This window comes from Chaetodon auriga, chromosome 17, assembly GCF_051107435.1.
Source record: "Chaetodon auriga isolate fChaAug3 chromosome 17, fChaAug3.hap1, whole genome shotgun sequence".
Taxonomy (NCBI): domain Eukaryota; kingdom Metazoa; phylum Chordata; class Actinopteri; order Chaetodontiformes; family Chaetodontidae; genus Chaetodon; species Chaetodon auriga.
Genome location: NC_135090.1, coordinates 22,313,161 through 22,334,357, shown reverse-complemented (window position 1 = coordinate 22,334,357; position 21,197 = coordinate 22,313,161). Strand labels below are relative to the sequence as shown.

Genomic DNA, 21,197 nt, shown 5'->3' with positions numbered 1-21,197 from the left:
AAATTAAAAGGTTGAATTATACAACAGTTTATGTAAGATGAGCCTCTCGTCACTGAGGTGCTTTCAGACGAGTTTTCCCCTCAAAAATGTGACACCAAGGACTTCATTCATTTATTGATTCACTGTAAACTGACTGTGTACTAACTGCAGCAACAAAATAAGTTATGATGAGCTCACACACGATGAAGAGGATCTGAGGATGTTAAAGCTTAGCGTCTGATTCCCAGTTCGGACTCATTCAAGTTTAATTTAAATGCTTTTTATTCGTTTAATACAGTAAAGCGCAGCGTGTAGAGGGAAGAGAAATCCCTCCATGAGAAAGAGGTGATTGTTTTATTTTGAAAGGAACTCTCCTGAACTGATTTCCTCTTTGATGAACCTCCATGAAGAGACGCTTTGAAACTTGTTTGGCTCCATCATGAAATAAACATTTGTGCTTTAAAAAAATGCTGCAGATGTCTCCCAGAAAGTGGAGCAAGAAAGTAAAGTAGGTCTTCTCATTATGAAACAATATTAATCTTTTATTCGGAGTCACTGAAGAACGTGAAACAGGCCGGCTGTGACCATCTGGAGAGTCTGGGAGGAACTTTTATTTTTAGGACCACAGTCTTTGCCGACGCTAAAATATTTCAGTTTCGGATGAATCTGAAATGCCGACTGTGGCGGAGCGTTCCTGATTCAACTCATTTTACTCAGTTCACGAGTGTCCTGGTTCTGGATAATCCACAGGCTACACTGTAAACAGGGAGAATTGCTCACAATCAGAGCTGTGGGGTATGTGGATTATCCTGTGGACAACAGTTTTTAAATGTAATTTCTCTGCTGTTTGCTAAAAATGAAAGTACAGTGCAGACAATTAGAGATTAACCTGTGACAGCAGTCTTACGCTGTATAAAGGGATCAGAAAGTGGGTTGATCGCATGTGGACCTGCGTCATTCACACCTGTGTGAAGCAGGTTGAGCTAAAAAGTGTGACGAGCTCAGAAAAACAGCCCGTTTTCAGCTTTGTGACGATGCACTTTCAGCTGATCCAAGAGGCTTTTTAAAGGAGAAGTTAGAAGGTTTTCAGTGACCTAAAACTGTGTTTGTGTGTTTGACAAAAGGCCAAAACTCACCTGTGTTCATGTGGACTGTGTGTAAGATGGTAAATATGCTAAACATTACCTGATGAACAGCATGTTAGGATGGTCACTGTCAGCGCCTCCACACACTCCCACATCCCCGCTTTTATCAACAATAACATGACAGACTGAAAAAGAAGAAGAAAGACTCCTGACGCCTTGAATTCTATTACAATTTCATGGTTATTGAATTTATTGTGAAGGGAAATCCAGGACCAACACTTAGTTTTACATGTCGTGATACATGAACAAACCTATTCTCCAATATGCAGCACTTAACTAGAACATCAAACATGCAGGATGGAGCCACATGCAAGAATTCAACACTGTAAAAGACACAAAATTAGACAGCAACAAGGGCCCGGCTACAGACACACCTTTCTGCACTTACATGTGGATTTAAGGGTTTTAAAAAACATCCCAGGGTAAAATGAGAGACTACAGAGACCAGTGTGGGCGACCCGGTCGAGAAAAAACAACATATTAGGTGGGAATGATACTGGAGCTAAAGCACGTGACGTGTTATCGTATTAAAATCTGTGCTTGAGTTGCTAAAACACACTTTCATAATTTGATGTCTCAAGAAATGTAAGATAAATACAGTCAGTTTCAGAAATACTGTATGTGCTTCATCTATTACAACATCAATGGAGAGGCTAATCCAGCGGTTCTCAAAACTTTCTGTCAGGCCCCCCTTCAGAAGCCGAAAAAAGGTTAAGCCCCCCCACCCCATAATTCTGATCTATTCAACAAAGACAGGGGAAGCATCTGACATAAAGCTCTGCAGTCGTGTTTATTTCCCATGAATCACGTTCATTCACTCTCTTTATTTTCCCCTGGTCCTCCCAACTCCTCCCTCCCCTCCCCCCTCCCCCTGCAGAGGCTCTATGCCCCCCCCAGTTTGAGAACCACTGGGCTAATCTTAAAGGATGTTCACATTTTATTTAGCTGTAGGTCGTTCAGTTCACTTGTGTGAAGGAACACAGATGGCAGTGACGTCTTGTCAAGGAATTTGGATTTGGTTGCTATATTAACCGCAATCTAGGTAACGTGGGGGCTCCTGTTTTCCAGTTTTTTTACTTTGACATTTGTCTTATGTGCTGTGCGATGAAGAAAAGGGTTCAGACAGCGCAGATAACTTGGTGACAGATGTTCCGAAAACCCCGGCGGAGCTTCGGCGTCAGTGTTTAATTTCGGGGGCGTTTATCGTCACACCTGCTGCGTGTTCACACTTTGTGAAGGTGCGCTCAGGTGTCATTACGTTAGCAGAGTGGAGGGTGAAGCTGGGTGAAGCTGAGAAGACGGGACTGGACAGAGATGCTGCAGAAGAGTTACTTTGAAGGCTGATACTGGATCAAACGAAGGGCGTCGTCATTGTCCAACACTCCCTGGATAAACTCTCCTTCTGCCACTCGGTCTGCAGGGAGAACAGCCAAAGCAAAGACGTTCACTTCAGGTTACTGAAATTCAATTCAATTAAAAACAGGTTTTAAAAGCGGGGAAGTGACTGGAGCGCACTTAATCTGCAGCTTTTAATCATGCAATAATGCAAAGTAGTGACTTCCTGGGTGGCATTACGTGTCTTTCTGTCCACTGATGCAACCAGTCAATATTCACGACTGTGGATTTCCTGTTTTCAGTGTTAGCTTGGGTTGACTTCAGCACAGGTCAGAGTTTACTTTAGTTTTTATATCCAGGTTAACTTGATGCATTTTTTGTTCTGAAGGCTTTCTTCAGTCATTCTGTAACATCTACACTGTACAAATGCTCACTCCTGCTCATAGACCATCGTCTGACTCACAGGAAGTAGACTGTTGGTATAACAGCCGTTGGTCGACTATTTGCAGCTGCCTGAAACCTGATTTGTTCTTCACATGTAGCTCTACAACGTAGGTGGTTGGGGATCGGTTAGGGTGAGGGTCTGACCTACGCATATGCATGTACTGTGTCTGCGTGTTGCTGTTTTCAAAGTCCTTGTCATTATGTGGACCAACAAGCCTCCGAGCTAACAACAAAAAAGGTTTTAGATGCTGGAATAAGGCAGAGCTCCTTTTAGCACGCCGCTAAACAACGTATTCTGTGAATACGTCTGTAAGGCTACAAAGACCTCATCGCCTCGACCTCTCTGGTCTGCTTTAATGTGATCACCCTGACTCACAGTCAGTAGCCGAGACAGAGCTGTTTAGAAAGACGATGAATAACTTCAGTGGCTGACAGAGTTCAAAACCAGTCAGAAACAAGAGCACCAGTTATTACAAATCTGATATTTATTCCCTCATGTCTCCATCTACGCTGTGTTGTCTCACCATTTTCGCCCTTCTCAAAGTAGTTCCAGAGTTTATCTGCCCTCTTGTCAGCTGTGTTTTCATCGTCAGGCAGTTCAGGCACTTCATCTTTAGGAATCAGCTTGAAAATCGCCTGTTAGAAGACAGAAAACAGAAGATGGGGACCGGTCAAAGACAGTTCTTTTTTAACTTTAAAATGACTTCACACCAACAGATTAGATCAATATCTGAAGCATTTTACATTTCAGCAAAGATACTGAATGATCTCATCACATATGGAAAAGACAGTGTCATGCACACTGAAACTACGAGCTCGCATTTCACTGCAACGGCAGGACTTAAAGAAAAGCTTACTGGCAAAAATAAAGCCAGACTGTCAAATCAGTGAAAAACTGTCTTGTTCAAACCTTATTCTTCAGCCTCACACAGTCTTTTCTGGTTATTTGCTGTGCACAAGAAATGAAGAAATACTTGGCGGTTGAAAAGATTTGAAGATGAAAAATTCAGGTTTGAGGTTATAATTTCTAAATTTCTGTGTATTGTAAAGTTCTGCAAACCTGCCAAATTTGACTTTTGCCTGCCACCAAAAGATGCTAACATGGTATACACAGATGACACCGCTGTATATTTTTATATATTTATTTATTTGTATATATCCTCCCATCCTCGCTCCAAAGCTGTGTGGGCTTATCCCTTAATTCATCCTAAACTGTTGATCAGCATCAATTAAAGTCTTATCCTGTGTTTAAAAAACACCGGCTGAGCCCATGTGATGCAGAGCAGCTTTTTCAGTGCTGCAGTTAAATTTGGTGCCACCATGAGTGAGTGGGTGCTGATGGAGATGTGACCAGAAATGTTAAAAAAAAAAAAAAAAAAGGGAATCTGCATTTCAAATGAGGAAGATCACTGGAAAAGTATGAAGTAAAACTTATGAAAATAAGGAAATAAACGTTTGCTGATGATGTCGTGCTGACCTTTATTTCACTCCTTTTCTTCCACTTTTCATCAGTGTCTTTATTTACCAATCAACTTGACCATCCATGCCACCAAATTTTTAAAAGTATTCTCCATTTAAAAAGTATGAAGAGGAACCTAAAACCCACTAAATTCAGTTTTACCTGCAAAACCCTGCAGCGTCTGACCTTTGTCACTAAGTACAGTACAGTTTAATATCAGCTTCTATGCAGATGATACTGTCACCTCTGAGCAAGAGGTTTCATTACTCAAAGAACTCAGCTGTTCTTTTGGAAATTCCCCGAACATCTGGAAGCCAAACAGTTAGCGAACTACAAGAACCGGTTCTTCTCTCTGCAACTATTTCACTTTCTCCAAAACTCACCGTACAGATTTCCTTGACCTCTGACTTGGTAATGTATCCGTTCTTGTCCACGTCAAACAGCGAGAAGGCCCACTCCAGTTTCCTGTTGGTCTTTCCTGTTGATGTCATGTGGAGAGCGATGATGTACTCCTTGAAGTCCAGTGTGCCGTCGTCGTTTGTGTCGAAGGAGCGGAAGACGTGCTGGGCGTACGTTTGGGCATCGCTATCTGGGAAGAACTTGCTGTAGATGGCCTGAAACTCCTGTTTCGTGATGCGCCCTGATGGACACTGCTTCTTGAAGTTTTCGTACCACTGGACAATCTCAGTCTCTGAGAACTTTGTGTTGAGTTTCAGGTCCTCCAGGATCTCCTTGGACACAGCACCGCTCTTGGAGTTTCCCATTGTTGGTGGTGTTGTTGATGTTTTAGAGCTATATCAAAGTGTGAATCTGTGGCCCTTGAGCTCTTGTAGGGCAGTTGACACACAGCTTCAGCCTAGAGAGTGTCCTCCTCTACTCTGCCAAAGTAGTAAACAGAAGACTTTTCCTGAGGTATGGCTGCAGTATCCCCTTGATCCAGGTCCTGGCCTACAATTCAGCCCAGAGAAGCATATGCTGTGAAAATAGCAGAAGCCGCTTGGTAAGCTCATTAAGCCAATCAACTATCAGTAATACCAACAAGAGGTGTCACGGACAAGGTTCAACCCAGGCCAAGGCTGAAGAACTGATTTATCAACATTTGAAGTGTGGTGTCTCAGACAGCTTCTCAAATCCTCCACCCCTCCTCTGTTTTAAAATCAACAGAAAGCCAATTTGTAATTGGTAGAAGAAAGAAGTTCGACTGCAGTCATACGACAACGTCAATGTCAGCTTGTACGGAGAGTTTTACATGACATGATACCATCCCATACAGCTCGTACTATGGAATCAGCAAATTAAATTCCTATAACCCATTAAATCATGTCACCTGACACATTTGTGAAGAATATAATCTGTGGTAACTGATGCACACTGCAGTGTGACAAGCACTGATCCACCCCCATTATCAGAGTGAAATTCAGTGGAAAGCTGAGATGTCCTGAAGATCCACAGTTCTGAGTGACATTAAAGGCTTTTTCTTGACCACAGTTGAACCTGCTTTCTATGCACCAGCCAAGCGTGGATCACTGTTAGCCTCGTGACTTCACTGATCTCTCCACTGATCACCCATTTTTCATATCTTAATAGATTTGCAAGGCCTTGATTTTTAGCTGAGGTGACCCAGTAGTTGAGGAGGTCTCACAGCTTCACAGGTTTAATTGTGTCTGTAGGTGGCAGCAAGTGTCCACCAACATCTGCAAGACTCAGGGTCTTCAATGGGTTCAGCCTCCAGCTCAGCTGTTAGTGCAGGGAAACTTAGGATATTTTGAGTCCTTCTATCAAAACCAGTCCAATACAGTGGATGTTTTCCCAGAATGCACCATAATAATCAGGCAGTGCTCTGGTTTGTTATCCCCAATGACTGCATGGGCGAGTGAACTCTGGGACAACCAGGATGAAATAATGTCATTTTCAGGAGAGCAAGTGAAGCGATCTGGTGACCATTAGAGATAAAACACCAGTTCAATATGAACTGTCCCATACATTATGCGTTGGCATAAATAAATATTAATGAAAGTCATCATTCTGATAAAAAAACATTTCAGAAGTTATGGTTAAAAAGGACCTCAGGTAATTCAGATTATCAAAGCATTCTCGTCTCTTCTTCAGCATGGCATCATCATCTGATTAATGAAAAGCTCCGCATGGTATAATGCTGTGGATGGAGAACAATGACAACAAAAAACACCAAAAAAAGATTTTCCTGGGAGAGAATCTCACATAATAAACCTCATTTAAGATAAATGCACCAATAAGAATCAAGTCAGAGGGTCAGATGGTCAGTGACAGTGTTCAGTCATAAGGATCTTCATATATCAAGGTGTCAGCTCTGTTTCCTACCTGTGTGACCAGCTGAGGAGTCCAGGACCAACAGTGACGCTCTGTCTGCGAGCAGCACGAGAAATCAGCCTCCACTTGCTGAGATAAGTCAATTAAACTGGATCTCTGCGAGGCGGAGCCACATCAGCAGCCATGTGAACACCTGAGCTCGCTGAGCTGCTGCTGCTGCTGCTGCCGCTTTCTGTTTTTTCTACATGAGGTCGAGCGTTCAGGTCACATTTATTTAGACGGGACAGACAAACACAAGAAGCACATCACAGACGACCTCAACTCAGCAGCACACAAACCAATCAAATGTGAGCAAGAAAAAGAAAAAGATTAAACACCAATGAACAAACACCTCATGTACTCATTTGGTCCTGTGGCGACTGGTTTTATCAATCAATATCAATTTTCCGCAGAGTTAGTGTCTTTTTTATGCTATTTGAAGGCATTTCAGCTTCATCCTGACTCTGTTATGACGTGATCACTTCTGAGCTGAGAGGAAAATACATCAACAGGTACATTTTCTCTTTGAGTCGAGGCCAGAAACACCAAAAACTTTGTTGTGTGCTGATATTCTACACAATTTTTTCATATTTACAGAGAGTGACCACGAAAACAAACCCCCTGAATCTGTTGAAATCCAGCACAGTAGTCCTGTGATACAGTGTATTGTGCTGCACAGTATTTGTACTGTATATGTACACATATGAGGCAGGATGGAGGCTTGACCCAGGTCACCGGTCAGACTCGGCTCTTCCCTGCAGATGAAAACAAGTCATCTGACTGAACCTGGCACTGACGTGGCGCCCGATTACGATGCTGCAGGTTTTATCCGCTGCAAAAATAAACCTGATCAAGTGAAGTGACAAAGTAAAAGTGAGTCCTTTCCAAAACTCCCTTGGACTGTCACGCAGGCAGCGACTTAACAGTTTAAATCCAGCGAGCGGCGGCTCTGCAGCGGGGGATGTTGTGTGTGCTTAGCCGAGCGCCGACCGCTGATCCTCCATCTGCTCGGCTGTAAACCAGCCTGCATGAAGATGCGTCGGCTTCCATTACGGTGCACCTGCTGTACTGGGAAGCGTGGTGCCTGGAAAGGTGTGAACTACCTGAGTGAAGCGTGGAGGGCAGGCAGCAGGAAGTCATGACTGAACCCTCTGCCCTCTTTCAGCTCTACCAGCTCACTGTAATGACTTTCATGCTCGTAGGAGGAGAAGTAACCACAGTGACTGTCACACTCGGCCTCCAGCCACATTTCCACTTCCAAACGCCCCTTTATTGGCATTTTATTCTCTACCAGCCCAGTGTCTCTCATCAGCCCTGTCAGTACCTGCCAGCTGAGCCCTCTACCCTGAACCTGCCTGCCTGATCCATGGACTGATGGTTCTCTGCCTGACCCTTTGAATACGTTTGGTAGGAAACTAGTAATCTTGGTACTAAACTGGTAAACAGAGCGTAAGTTTAGTTCTAGAGATTTCACAGTTTCAATGATATTTCTTGAATTCCTGCTGCATACTGATTTGACGATTTGCACACGTTACTATAAATCTCCTTTTCGGTTTTGTCTCGGCAGCTTCAGATGCACGCTCGGTGTGTTTCCTCAGAGTTTCACGATCGTTCAGTTACCTGCGTCACCTGAGCCAACAGGAAACACAATGTCGGCTGAACTCTGGATGGCTGCTGTGGATCGAGGTGTAAGCTCAGAAACTTAGCCCCATTAGATAATATCACTAAGCACAGTCATGACGACAACAACAACTGACTCTGGGCACGTCGATGTGCCTTCGACATGACCAACATGACATAACTGCCTGAAGACATCCTCCACACCCACGGCTTTCGTGGCTGCGTCGCTTCTTCATCGCAGGACGAGGATAGAGCAGCGTCGACGGAAAGTCTCTCTTGGCAAACCTCTGATCGCGCTCCTGTTTTAAATAAAACAACTTAATTCCTCCGCTGACGTGCTGAGGCCTAACTTCAGCAACCCTGACTCCCTTTTTGGCAGCATCAGCCTTGGCTCCACAGGTGATTTGGATTTTGCCATCTGGCTGCAGAGGCTTTGGAGAGATCTGCCAGGGGACATGCAAAACCAAAGTCACCTCTGAAGTAAAATGGCTTCTTAAAGCGAGACGATGTGAAACAAACACAATCTTAGCCTGCGCAACAGCTAATGCAGGCTAATGTTAGTTAGCTTCAGTTAGCACAGACATTATAAAGGCAGTTCTCTGCATGTTAGCAAGTCGCAGAGAAACATTTCACTTTTCTCATTAATGATCAGCCTAACTTTAGCTTTTTTTTCTTTTTCTAACTCAGTCAGAAGTGAGACGTCATGACAACGTGGACGGACGTCCCGTCTCTGCAGCTGATTTAAGAGAGTTCTGGAAAAGAGACGAAAGAGACATTCAGTCTGCCGTCATCCTGTAATTGCTCCTTGTGGCCACAGAGGCCGCTGTTTCCAAAGGTTTCAGATCTCATTCAAATGTTTAGCTTATTGACAGACTTTTGATAGCGACTTCTGTAACTTAGCAAAAAATGACACAGGAGCAAACTGACTGTTTGGTGTGTAAAGATTTTAAAGTCCAGTCCCAAAAGTTTTCATGTTTTTGGAGCTTTTCTCAAAATACAGGCTCAAATCTCCATTTCGGTCACTTTTTGAGCTGACATGTAAAAAGTTTGGGAAGCATCCAGGTCGATGGCTGTGCTTCATCTTCCATCTATCATCCAGATCTTTCTTCTTTTAGAACGGGGATTTTCCCCTCAGGCTACAAGTACTAAAGAGTCTGGATTTACTGGATTAGGAGTTTTTGTCCCTTGGCTCTTGGGACAAACCTTTCCTTGTCACAATCTCACCTTTAACACACAGCCTGGTTTACTCTGAGTTCTTGGAAAGGGAATCCTTTGATGGAGGGGAGAGGGGGATTAAAATAGAGGGACAGAAGGAGATAGAGAAAGAGAGGAGCGGTGAAGGTGGTGATTTTAGGCGGTGTAAGGAGGATTTGGCAGCGATACAAAGCAGACAGAGAGTTGATGGAAAGAACACAGCTGATTATCAAAGCTCTTTGGCAAGACTTTGAGGAATCTATTCTGAGAGGATGAAGGATCTGGACGCCCGAATGGGCATCATGGCCTCCAGTGTGGAGGCTAGTGGAGGGAGCCGCGGAAGGTCGGATCAACCGTCAGCCAGAAGTCAAGCTTCTGTCAACTTTATAAGTCCTGTATTCTGTCTGCTTTGAGCTCCGCTGGGATCTCCAGAAACTCTCGAGATCCGACTCTGTAGCTGCTAAACGTTCAGCAGCTGATCGCTTACAGTCAGAGTGCCACCTGGTGTCGGGCAGGTGGTTTAAAGCAGCTCTGAAAACAGCTGCCTGCTGCTGGAGAGAGAACAACAACCAAAACAAGGAGCTGAAAGAGGCTAAAATGCTCAGTTTAACCGAGAGAAGCTGCACAGTCTGTTTGTCTTTAGCATTCGTCATTTGATCCAGTGTTGATAAAATCTTGATCTTAGCTGCTTTAAACAAGCCTTTCAGTGTATATACGGCTCAGTTTTCAGTCAATCGAGGTCATTTGACGTCCACACAGACCCATGTTATTGTTCTGAGTGCCTTCTAATCTGCCTGCTCTGTGGTTTGAACTAAAACTGGTTAGAATCAAACTTTGATCATCATCTGCAGTGGTGGAAGAAGTACTCAGATCATAAAGTAAAAGTAGCAATATCATAGTATAAGCATTATATATAATGAGTATTAGCATCAAAATATACTTAAGGTGCCAAAAAAAAAAAAAATCTGAAAAATGTCCCGTTTCAGAATCATATTTATTATATCACTGGATTATAATTAGTGAGTTACATGTTATCACTAATGTTGCTGTGTACCGCTGAGGAGCTTAACTCACAACAATACAGTATTTATTCTTTGGTTCATTTTCTGTATTAATAATCTGAATCTGCAAAGTAACTCAAGCTATCAAATAAATAATGATAAGATAATAAATAATATGAGTGAAAAGTTGAATATTGGCTTAAGTGTAGCAGAGTATAAAGTACCATAAAATGGAAATACTCAAGGAAAGTACAAGCACTTCAAAACTGTACTTGAGTAAATGTACTCTGCTCCATTGTGGCACTGGAGTCTTTGTGGGCGTCACCCAGTCTGACCTCCGCTCTGTATCATCACACTGATTCTTACCACGAGTGTAAGACGTGAACTGCGAGGAAAACATGAAGATTTCAAGTCATTTCAGTTCCTGGTGAGTTCAGTTTGTCATCGTCAACTAGTCACACCTGAGATTTAGGATCTGAGACATCTCTGAGGTGAACCTGCGAGCATTCAAAACAAGGCTGGAGAACACCTGCTCAGTGTCCTCATAATCCCATTACAGGCTGTGCACAGACTGTCTGCAGGGAACACCCTCCTCACGATGCCTTCATTCAGAGCTGAGCGGGGGGGGGTTTACGACCCGAAGGTCACGGAGCTGTCGAGGAACGCCGACCACGCCGGGGTCTTCACGACCGGCAGCTTGTCAATAATCTGATGTGAGTTCAGATCACACCTGAGTCGAGTGAGCGTAAATAAGAGACTGTTTGCCGTCATCCAGATTTAATCCACTTGGTGAACCACATGGTTTGGGGTTTAACATAACAGGGCAGTTCAGGTAAAGCGGGCTGTCAGACCCAGAACAACAAATCAAACGAGCCTCAGGCAGAGATTAGATCTGATCATTTTAAATTAGATCTAATCCAGCACTTTAATACACTGAGGTAAACTGTGCACAAGCATCGAATCAACTCACAGAATTATCATATGTTTGTGTGCAGATAAAGACAAATTCAGAGTTTAAGAAGTCTCAACACTTAAAATCTGGTCTTAAAATGCATTTTTTGGTGGTTACTTAACAAATTTAAGATACTATGACTGTGATATATTTTCTGATTCACATAAAAAATGACATTAAGTTTATGTTGGTGAAAGTTTCTAACTTTTCATTATCATGTACAACAGTCATTTTATAATGAGTTTATTTTCAGATTAATCCAAACAAACTGATGAAACTACAACAGAACAGTTTCCTGATGTGTTTAATCATCATTTTTCTCTCTGATCGCTTCACTCTTTGTTTCACAGCTACCATGATCAATGTAACGACTTGTTTTATGGATTAACTGATCTGTCACTGCCGAGGGGCGGGTTACGATAATCCCACAGTGAGTAATCCATTACTCTGTAACCCCGGACGTGTCCGGTGTTTGACGTGTTTGCAGCCATGAGGTGAGAGGTGACTCAGATTAGCTGAGCTGTCAAATTTCCTTCTTGGTGGAGGTGAAGTTCATGAATCAGCCTAAAATCTGACACTGAGCTTTCTGCTGCCCTCAGGTGGACGACAGGTGTTTGTGCCGCTTCACATTTAAATCATAAACAGCTCACCTGTTCACCTGACAGTAATATCTGCTCTCATCCTGCTTCATCAGGATGGAGAGACGGCCCACTGATGCTGTAGTTGCCACTGGTCACCAGTAGAGGTCAGTACAGGTTATTGTTTCTCCTTTAACTCTGATTATAAGACAAGAAAAAGAACGGCTGACCCCCAGCAGGAGGAAACAAACCAGGCGAAGATACAAATAAAAGATGAAGAGGAGAGTAAAACACATGGAATGAAGCTTATTTAACTGTGGTGTCTTTGTCCTTTTTTTATCTTTTTCACCTCATTGTTCTTCATCTTTTGTTCCTTTACTGTGTTTAAATGTTGCTTTGATGCATTTCCACCTCACAGATTTTAGGACACTCCTGATGTTTCTGAAGTACAGAATATAAAGTACACAGATATGTATGTGTTTCTGTTTGAAAGGGATGTTGCAGCTGGTTGTGAATAGATTTGATTTAAAAAAAGACATTTTTATAATATATAAAAAGGTTTTTAATTGAAATGCATCATGAGACCACTGCTTTACTGAATGAGTCACATCTGAACACTGTAACAAATAAAAACATTAATAAGAAAACATTAGTAACACAAATATGTACCAGATCAGCAGGAGCACATCTGTAACTGAGTGTTTCTGTGTCCTGACAGTGTTCAGTGTACTTCAGTCGTACGTGTAAGTAAACCTTTAGGAGCTTGATTCTGTGACATATTAATACTGACGAACAAAAGCATCACCAGGCGCTGAAACGCAGACCTCCTCCTCCTCCTGCTCCTCCTCCTGCTCCTCCTCCCCCTCCTCCTCCTCCTCCTGCTCCTCCTCAGCGCTGGCTCCTGTATGTGCGGATCTTGCGGCTGAGGTTGCGAGCCAGCCGGTCGACGGCGCTGCCGATGTGTCCCGGCTCCTTCCTGGACGTCAGGCCGTCGATGTTCCCGCTGTACCACAGCACCCATCCAGCCAGAGAGACGAGCACGAACAGAGCTCCTGCAGGGAGGTCGGTCACCGGTGTGAGGCCACGCAAACAGGAAATATCAGCACGATAAGCAAACCACTGAGAATCCACATTCATACAAACGTGTATTTAACTTGACTTACTCGACCAGTTCTGGTCTTGTTGTTTCTTCTTTTATACCCTGATTGTTTTAACCACATTAAATGTATATATATTTGTGTTTTAGAGCATTTTTTCCATAAAAACAGAATTCATCAGCCTCCAAAGACTGAATGTGATCCTCTTTTCTACTTTATGCTTTTCATCATATTTCACATCATCCCGCCACTCGTGTTGATCACTAGTCCAGACTGGGACAGTTGTTTCATACCAGTATAGACCAGTAAGTCTCCAAAGTCCCGCCCTTTGATCTCCAGTGGGGCGAAGACTCCCACCAGCAGGGCGGCTCCTCCCAGTAAATCCATGAACACAGCGAAGGCCAGAGCCAGTTTACAGTGGGAGAGGCCGTCACACAGGGCCATGACCGAACTGTGGACGAGAGAAGAAGAAGAAGAAGAAGAAGAAGAAGAAGAAGAAGAAGAAGAAGAAGAACACATGAGCTCATCATCAAACACTGATCATGTCAGCGATCAGCAGTGAAACCTGATCAGCCTGATTCAGAGGGCGGCTCACACGTGTTTCAGGGTCCATCATATCTGAACCTGCCTGTTCAGCCTGATGCAGAATAAAATGTTTGGAGAAACACGCAACTTCTACTTATTTCAGCATGAAAATGGTCATATTTCAGTGAGGAGAGACGAGCAGGAAGAACCAAGTTTCATTAAACTGGTTCAGTATAGATCAGAAGCATCTCGGTCAATAACCTGATGGATTGATCGACTGTCAGCTGTGATTGGTGTTAGAAGCATCACGCTGACGGTGTTCTGTCCATCTGAGGTGGAGGACGTGTTCAGCACATGTGCATACTTTAAGGAAAAAGTAGAATCAGGCAAATGTACTTAAAGTACTCAAAGTAAAAGTACTCAATGCAGAAAAATTCTTATTCAGATAAAATATGATTATTGAGACTCACGCCTTCGTGTAGAAGAAGGATTTGACTGCTGGTTGAGGTGAAGCTCATTTATCTCCATTAATGAATCAAAACGATTAAAAATACATCTAAAATATTTAAGCAATTAAAAGGAAAAGCAGCAAATCTTCACCTTTGAGGAGCTGGAAGTATTAAATGTTTGACATGAAAAATGAGAATTATCGAAATAATTATTATATACATATGACATGAAAATCAAATCAAATATCCAGTCGTAAATTAACTAAGAAGTCCAATATTTATCTCGGGAATGTAACAGAGTAAAAGTTTAAAGCTGCATGAAAAGAAAAGCTCGAGTAAGTACAAGTACCCCTCATGTGTACTGAAATGCAGTAAATGTACTTCGCTTCGTCCCATCAGGGAGGTGAGACGGTTTCCGGGCGCGATGTGATCTGACATTCAGAACTAAACCAGATCCAGTTCTGGAGTTTCAGACGCGTCATGGTCTGAGCTTCAGCTCGAGGAGCCGCTGCAGAGCCTCCTCACTCAGGTGAGACTGTTACCGACCAAAACTTCAAAAACACCTGATTCTGGAAAAAAAACTCAGAGAAAACTTCTCACCTGACACAGACAGCTGGTTCGCTTTGACTCACTCGTTCCCGATGTTCCTCCAGCTGCACAGAATCTTCATCTATCGTCTTCCTCGTCTTTCTCCGCGGAGTTTTCCCTTACTTCCGAGTTTACCTGCGCCCCGCCCTCAGGTGACACGTTTCCGGTGGATGTTTGAACGCGCTCCAACATGTTCATGAGAGTCAGCTGAACACCTGAGCTCAGCTCAGCGGCCTAAAAAGCGTGATTTTGTTTTTCTGCGCGGTTGCAGCAGCGCCACTGTTGTGCGCATGCGCGACCCGCTCGAACGCACGCGGTGCACCTGTTGAGGCCACCTATAATCAGGTAATTGCGGCTGAAAATGTCGGTCAGCAGCTGCGGGTCGTTTCAGGCCGTATTACAGAAGTATAACCGAACAGAGACGCGCTGAGGACAAATAATAACGAGCTCATCCAAACCTCTGAGTTATTACTCATCAGTAGCTCACCTGAGCCATGAATCCTCCAACCAGCAGAGACGATGCGAGCCCGCCAGGTAACAGCAACGTTTAAATGGCGAATCGCGGCTGAGCAGCGAGCCGAGCCTCCGCCGTGATTCAGGCCGTTCAGAGGCTTTACATGAAATGTTTGATTGATCTGCTCTGAGGGAGGTGACGCTCTCAGCTTCATCAATACCTGCAGATCATAAGATGAAGAGGTGAAAGGCTGTGGAGGTCGGACTCATCAGTCACTTCCTGCTTTAAAAATGCCTCTTGATAATCTTTATTATTGATAAACGAATCCATTTAGTTTCTGTGTTATGACTGTTTTACTGATGTTCTTCTTCGTTGATTTATTGCTTTTTACTCAGTTTTTATTGTCTAAGCTACAACTTTATTACCTTTATCATTAGCTGTTATTAGAGCTGAAGCACTGATCAGCTCTTTGGGTATTGATTTATTGTTTAAGTCACTGATTAATCAAGAAAACATTCTCTGGTTCCAGCTTCTCAAATGTGTTGATTTTCCATTTTATTTGAAATTCTTTAAATATTCTTGATTTTTGGGCCGTTAGTGGGAGAAAAGGAGGCTTTTGTTCGGCCTCCTGGGAGCACACGTCGCCTTATGATGAGTTTAATGAGCCTAAGGAGGAGCTGGTCTTTCTTACATGCTGAAAATCACTGTGGGAAACCCCGTTTTATTGATCTAAATCAATAAAAACAGATTAAAAACAATGTCAAGTCTTCACCTCATCTCTGTGGTCTTCTGTGTGATTGTCAGAGCACTACATGCCCCAGCCTTCATCATCATCATCAGCAGCAGTAGCAGGAGGAGGAGGAGGAGGAGGAGGTTTGTACCTGGATGCCTACGAGGTCTCTTTCCCGCTGGAGGAGAGCATTGAGAGACCACCTGTGTATCACCTGAACCCGGGTCAGCAGATGATGGACGGTACGCCACGTCTACGACACATGACCGCCGCTGATGATCAGTTTTATGATGAAATCCCCTCTTCTCTCCTCTCCCCTCTTCTCTTCTTCCCTCCTCTCCTCCTCTCCTCCTGCAGAGCCTGTGGTGCAGGAGCCTCCTCACTCTCAGTACAGCCCTTTCATCCTGGTCTCTAACCTGCGGGCTCACCTGTACGTCGCTCTGGAGAAGAACGCCTGGCTGCAGAAGCGCATCGAGGAGCTGGAGGAGGAGCGCAACTTCCTGCGCTGTCAGCTGGACCGCTTCATCGTCAGCATGAGGAGTCCGGAGGGTGAGGAGTCGCCTGTCACGTTTGACTTTGTTTAGGAGAAAAGAAAGAGGAGGAGAAAACACACAAAGTCATAACCAAACAGAACAACATCATTTCTCTGCAGTGAATACAAACAGCACGGAGAAATATTACTGTAGTATTTAGATTCTTCACTGAAATCAACAGACGATCAGAATAATGTCCAATTACCTCTTTATTTAAACTGAAAGTCCTGCAGATTTACTTATTTAACAGTCAAATTTAACGAAGCTTCAGAGGTGAAACCATCATTTTGAGTTATTGATCATTTCATGTTGCAGACTGAAAAACAGGCTTTAAATGCATTAAACATGTTCACTTCAGCTGAGTTTAAGTAAGATTTGAACCTAAAACATTTCTATATTTCTAAAGTTAGAAGCCAAACATTTGACCACCAGTTTTTTTAAATCCCAAAAAACTCTAAAGTGTGTTTATTTAAAGTTTCTATCATTTAAATAAAGTCTGTTATTGGTCCGTTTGTGGCCCCTCACAGCAGTGTGCTTTTCATCCCTCACAGTGGCAGAGTGGTGTGGAGACCCCCAGCGTGGGGTGAAGGTCCAGCCCGCCAGCTCTCCCTCGCCTCCCTCCCCCATGACCACCAGGTCCGGCATGACCCTCAAACGCCTTCAGGGACCAGGACCCCGGACCCGCCGCAGCGCCACCATCCCTGGTCAGAAGTGTTTAACTTTGACACAGACCGAGCTTGAAGTTTCTTGACGTCGTTTGAAGAGCACGTTCCTGCTGGCTTTTCTGAGTTAGTCTTTATTGTGATTGGAGTGTTTTCAGATGAAGACATGTGGGACTCTCTGATATTATCCAGGTGTTAGGAGCATTCTTTGGACTCGTGTGCAGAGCTCATTAGGGGTTTGCGACACACAGCTTCTTCGTTGTTTACTGTCAGCTCTGTGTGTTTCCTAACCAGCACTTTGCAAGGCTGCAAATGCACAAAGAAAAGAAGGAACACGCCTACTGTTAAACATTATGAAAGACATTAACGGCTCTTAGAGATGTGCAAATATCGCAGTGCTGCAGGAAGGTGGATGAAGGAATGAAAGAGGGAGGCTGTGCTCGTTAATCAGAGGATGCAGGCTGCATGTAAACAGAGACATCGGTGGAATAAAGACAAAAACTGGAATATTTCGTTCATGTAAAAGTTTATTGTGGCTTGGATGATTCACTTGTCTTCATTCCTGTTCCACTCTTCACGGCTGCAGTCAAGCAGGAGTTCCACCTGGAGGAGGATAAATACTACACCGAGGACGAGTACGTGGAGGAAGAGGAGGAGGAGGACGACGAGGACTCGTCGGTGGAGAAGGGGTCAAAGAAGAAGGGCAGAGGGCGGTCGGGCGGGGAACCGAGGATGAAGATGAGGAGGATCTTCAGGATCACCCACGGGAGGGAGAGGCAGAGAGGTGAGGGCCAGAAAACACAACCACACCTCCTCCAGCTGAGCAGGGATAAGAGACCGTGCACCACTCTGACTGTGGGTGAAGGCCTGCTTCAGCAGGTCTGTCTGTTATGCTAATGCTAACCTGGTCGCTAATGATGCAAATAGAAACAAGCTAGCAGCTGTTACCTTTTCTTCTGCAGGGGCTTTTAATGCCCGGACTCACCTCCCCACAAGCTCCAAAACAAGCCCCTCCCGCCTAGACACATTTTGTAAGGGTGCTGTTGCTGCATCCTGAGCTTTGCACCACCCAAGGAGATTAGTTGGTGTTTAGTGTAAATAAATACAAACAAGCCAGAGTATTTGAGCAGGGTGATAATGGGTGCAGCCAGACCTTTAAGATCTTCTTAAGGTGGCATGAACATCTCAAACAGCTAAATTCATGTGCAGAAGAGCTCGAGCTGAAGGCAGTCCTCCACCCTCCTCTCTCTCCCCTCTCGTTACTCCTCCGCAGTTAAAGACCCAGACGGGGTTTTGATTCGTTATAAGAAGATCCTGTCCACCTACCAGCGGGTGAGGAGCATGTCCCGAGCCTTCCAGATCCACGGGGTTGACAGGAACACCATGGCCTCCACCTCCCCAATCGCCGAGCTGCTGCTGGTGGCTCCAGAGAAGGTCTGAACTGTTTCTGCTGCTCGTTAAACGGTGAAAGTAAAGATTAAGTTTGGAGCGGTCGCATCGATGCAGAACGCTGTTAGTCAACCAAAGAATGAGAGATGTAACTTTGTTGACCTCCACCTGTCCAGCGCAGGGTTGTAGGTCCCACTAACAGCCTGGTCTCCTGCAGGTGGCGGAGGTCGGCGAGTTTGAGGCGTCGAAGGAGAAGCTTCTGGATTACGCCCGGCGGTGCTACAAGACCATGGACGAGCAGACGCACGCCAAAGTCCAGGCCATGAAGAAGACTCACAAGCTGCTGCCGATCTCCTACAGGTTCAGAAACTGACCAGCAGGAGGGAGGAGGAGGAGGAGGAGGAGGAGGAGGGAGGACTGGACAAGACTTATCTCCTCTTTTTTTGTTTGCACTTTTTCAACTTTTATTTGAAGCTTAAGAACTGTGACGATGAAACAGGATCCACTTAAATTTGATTTCTGCCAACAAGCTGCTGTCTTGATTGAACTCTGTGTGTTTAGTTTTGTTTCCTGTGCAGCCGTCATGGTTGGCACCATGTTCCCTGGAGTTCAGCAGTGATTTTCGTTGGCAGCTGAAGTTACTTGAAGTTACTTTTTGCTTTACCTCAGGTGTGAACTGATGTTACACATGAACGAGAAGATTCAGTACGTTGTGAATTATTAAGGCGGTCAACGTGAATTATTTTGTGAATTACTTGAGCACAAAATGACCGGCCTTGAGTTTCACCTTTGTTCTGCATCGAAAGAGAGAAATATTTATTTTCTTTAATATGTTCCAGCATTTTTGTAGTTTATTTTGTAAAATATGTGCATTTAATATGTATGACTGAAAAAGAAGATTTATTTTGTCATATATCTCATGCTTGAGTTATATATTTTATTTGTCCTGATGGTGTTTTTTTCTTTGTTTTTTGAAAGCTTGAAACGTCGTCTCATGCAACAAAGTAAATGACCTTAAATCTGTGATTGTTTTGTTTTTTTTAAAGTCAGGACTCGATTCATCAGATGCTGAAACTGAAGGGTGTAAATAAAAGCATTAATTCAACCATTTGAGCCAGGCATGATGTAAACACGGCAATATGATCCAATGACATTGAACTGAAGTGACCATCTCATGTCTCAGAGTAACACTGGTGGAGTTTTCCTGCTGCCCTCTCGAGCAGCTTGCAGGCTGCAGTGCCCCCCAGTGGAAGAAATGAGTACTGCACAGGCTCAGCTTCAGCTTCAAATTCAGCGTCACTATAGCTCCTGACACCAAGTTCAACACACTGTAGTGAGTCCTGAAGAGGCTGGAGTGTGTTCATAAATCATAAACAGGAGACCTGATCCAGAAACAGTCAACATTTCACTCCATTCATGGTGGCAGGCAGAGCTCAATGACCCTCTTTATGGAAGGAAATCCCTCCCAGGTTAAAACAGATCAGTCTGTCATTTACAGCCTTTTGTAATCATTTAGAAACAAATTCATGGAAGTATTCTTTTCTGTACACTGTGGGCCAACACTGGACTGTGTGACCTTGATGATACGGAAATGTTCTATCATCTACTCCAAAGAAAGAAAGAGCTGGAGGTGCAGCAGCCTCGGAGGGTGAAGGGGGTCAGAGGAGAAACTGTCATCACAGTGAAACCTTTAAAGTCTGATCAATAACTGGCTGTTTTCATCAATCTCAGTAACATCCACCTGACAGCCAGAGTGCACAGGTCAGCTGTGAAGATGAGCTTCAGGAATCATAATGAGGGTCAGAGACTGCAGCTTCAACAAAACAGTCAATTATGAAGCTTATTTTCCTAAATGACTTGATGATGTCTCACTGTGGACAGCAGGACGAGAGGAACTGAGGCATGAGGAGTCAAAGTCTCTGCAGGGCGGCTCCTCGTGCCTCCACTCATTACAAACGTGAGCAGTTTTAAAGCAGGCGGGGTGAAATTAATGAGTAACGACTAGTAATGAAACAACTTAAGTCTCTAAAATTAAGGTAAAGAAATAAAAAACCTCATACAAAACAATCAGAATAGTCTCAACACAAGGTCCACAAGCTTCATCTGGAGCTTTCAACTGCACCTTATTGTCTTCAACAGCAGAGTCAATGCCAAAATATAAATTGAACTGTGATACCAGACTAATGACATAAAACAGAACCAGACTGAGTGATTTACGTTACAAGGATTCATTTGACATTTTTAAAATAAATTTATTTGTCAACACTTTGAATGTAAGTGTGTTTCTATGACAGCTGTGTTATTGTCTTTGTCCTCCGTTGAAGTCTTTCTTCTTTCTCGTTTCGTTTTTGCCTTCTTAATAATATCATGTTAATAAATATTTTTCAGCATTGTGACTAATGTTTTGAAAAAACAGAATAAAAAGAGACGATAACCTCCAAATAATCAGATTCTTTAATGATAAACGAATCCTTCGAGTTATTTAGCCGTTAGGATAAAGCAGAGGTGAACTCAATTTCCCAGAATACCCTGCGACCAACAGGAGGGGGGGGGAGTGGTGGAGGGGGTGTAACACACATTCAGTTTACCCTTTCACCTTTCAGGCAGTCCAATCATAGCGCGACTTATCCCGGAAGTTGTAAAATTAGCGTCTTTTGACAGACAGTCTTTTTAGTCGAATAGAAGTACGGGAGCTGCCGCAGCGGACCAATCACAAGCGAGGTAGGCGGGACTCC

At 43.8% G+C, this 21,197-nt stretch overlaps 3 protein-coding genes across 4 annotated transcripts; 1 reads left to right on the top strand and 2 right to left on the bottom strand.

Moving 5' to 3' along the window:
* Positions 1 to 1,285: 1,285 nt before the first annotated feature.
* LOC143335763 (recoverin-like) lies at positions 1,286 to 6,812 on the bottom strand. 2 transcript variants are annotated; one of them, XM_076755379.1, is made up of 4 exons: positions 6,703 to 6,812; positions 4,746 to 5,337; positions 3,428 to 3,539; positions 1,286 to 2,538 (listed from the first exon to the last, which is right to left on the bottom strand). In XM_076755379.1, exons 2-4 carry the CDS (start codon positions 5,124 to 5,126, stop codon positions 2,453 to 2,455), a joined length of 579 nt encoding a protein of 192 aa, XP_076611494.1. In that variant the 5' UTR covers positions 5,127 to 5,337; positions 6,703 to 6,812; the 3' UTR covers positions 1,286 to 2,452. The 2 variants fall into 2 exon arrangements, with proteins under 2 accessions (XP_076611494.1, XP_076611495.1); XM_076755380.1 differs by having other exon boundaries at positions 4,746 to 5,310; positions 6,703 to 6,796.
* Positions 6,813 to 12,913: 6,101 nt separating this feature from the next.
* tmem238a (transmembrane protein 238a) lies at positions 12,914 to 14,752 on the bottom strand. The gene is made up of 3 exons (XM_076753773.1): positions 14,707 to 14,752; positions 13,426 to 13,583; positions 12,914 to 13,087 (listed from the first exon to the last, which is right to left on the bottom strand). The coding sequence occupies exons 2-3, from the start codon at positions 13,574 to 13,576 to the stop codon at positions 12,924 to 12,926; spliced, it is 315 nt and encodes a 104-aa protein (XP_076609888.1). The 5' UTR covers positions 13,577 to 13,583; positions 14,707 to 14,752; the 3' UTR covers positions 12,914 to 12,923.
* A 436-nt stretch (positions 14,753 to 15,188) lies between these two features.
* Positions 15,189 to 18,835, top strand: LOC143335731 (coiled-coil domain-containing protein 106-like). The gene is made up of 7 exons (XM_076755335.1): positions 15,189 to 15,228; positions 15,953 to 16,120; positions 16,236 to 16,427; positions 16,963 to 17,115; positions 17,660 to 17,857; positions 18,347 to 18,507; positions 18,680 to 18,835. Exons 1-7 carry the CDS (start codon positions 15,189 to 15,191, stop codon positions 18,833 to 18,835), a joined length of 1,068 nt encoding a protein of 355 aa, XP_076611450.1.
* The last annotated feature ends 2,362 nt before the right edge of the window (positions 18,836 to 21,197 follow it).

Bases quoted from the DNA above. Each gene is read 5' to 3' on its own strand.
- LOC143335763 (XM_076755379.1), bottom strand. From the start codon at position 5,126: ATGGGAAACTCCAAGAGCGGTGCTGTGTCCAAGGAGATCCTGGAGGAC. The intron at 3,540-4,745 runs GTGAGTTTTGGA...GTCTTCTAACAG, and splicing joins AGGTCAAGGAAATCTGTACG to GCGATTTTCAAGCTGATTCC. The intron at 2,539-3,427 runs GTGAGACAACAC...TTCTCCCTGCAG, and splicing joins CTTTGAGAAGGGCGAAAATG to ACCGAGTGGCAGAAGGAGAG.
- tmem238a (XM_076753773.1), bottom strand. From the start codon at position 13,576: ATGGCCCTGTGTGACGGCCTCTCCCACTGTAAACTGGCTCTGGCCTTC. The intron at 13,088-13,425 runs GTATGAAACAAC...ACCTCCCTGCAG, and splicing joins AGACTTACTGGTCTATACTG to GAGCTCTGTTCGTGCTCGTC.
- LOC143335731 (XM_076755335.1), top strand. From the start codon at position 15,189: ATGAATCCTCCAACCAGCAGAGACGATGCGAGCCCGCCAG. The intron at 17,858-18,346 runs GTGAGGGCCAGA...ACTCCTCCGCAG, and splicing joins CGGGAGGGAGAGGCAGAGAG to TTAAAGACCCAGACGGGGTT. The intron at 18,508-18,679 runs GTCTGAACTGTT...GGTCTCCTGCAG, and splicing joins TGCTGGTGGCTCCAGAGAAG to GTGGCGGAGGTCGGCGAGTT.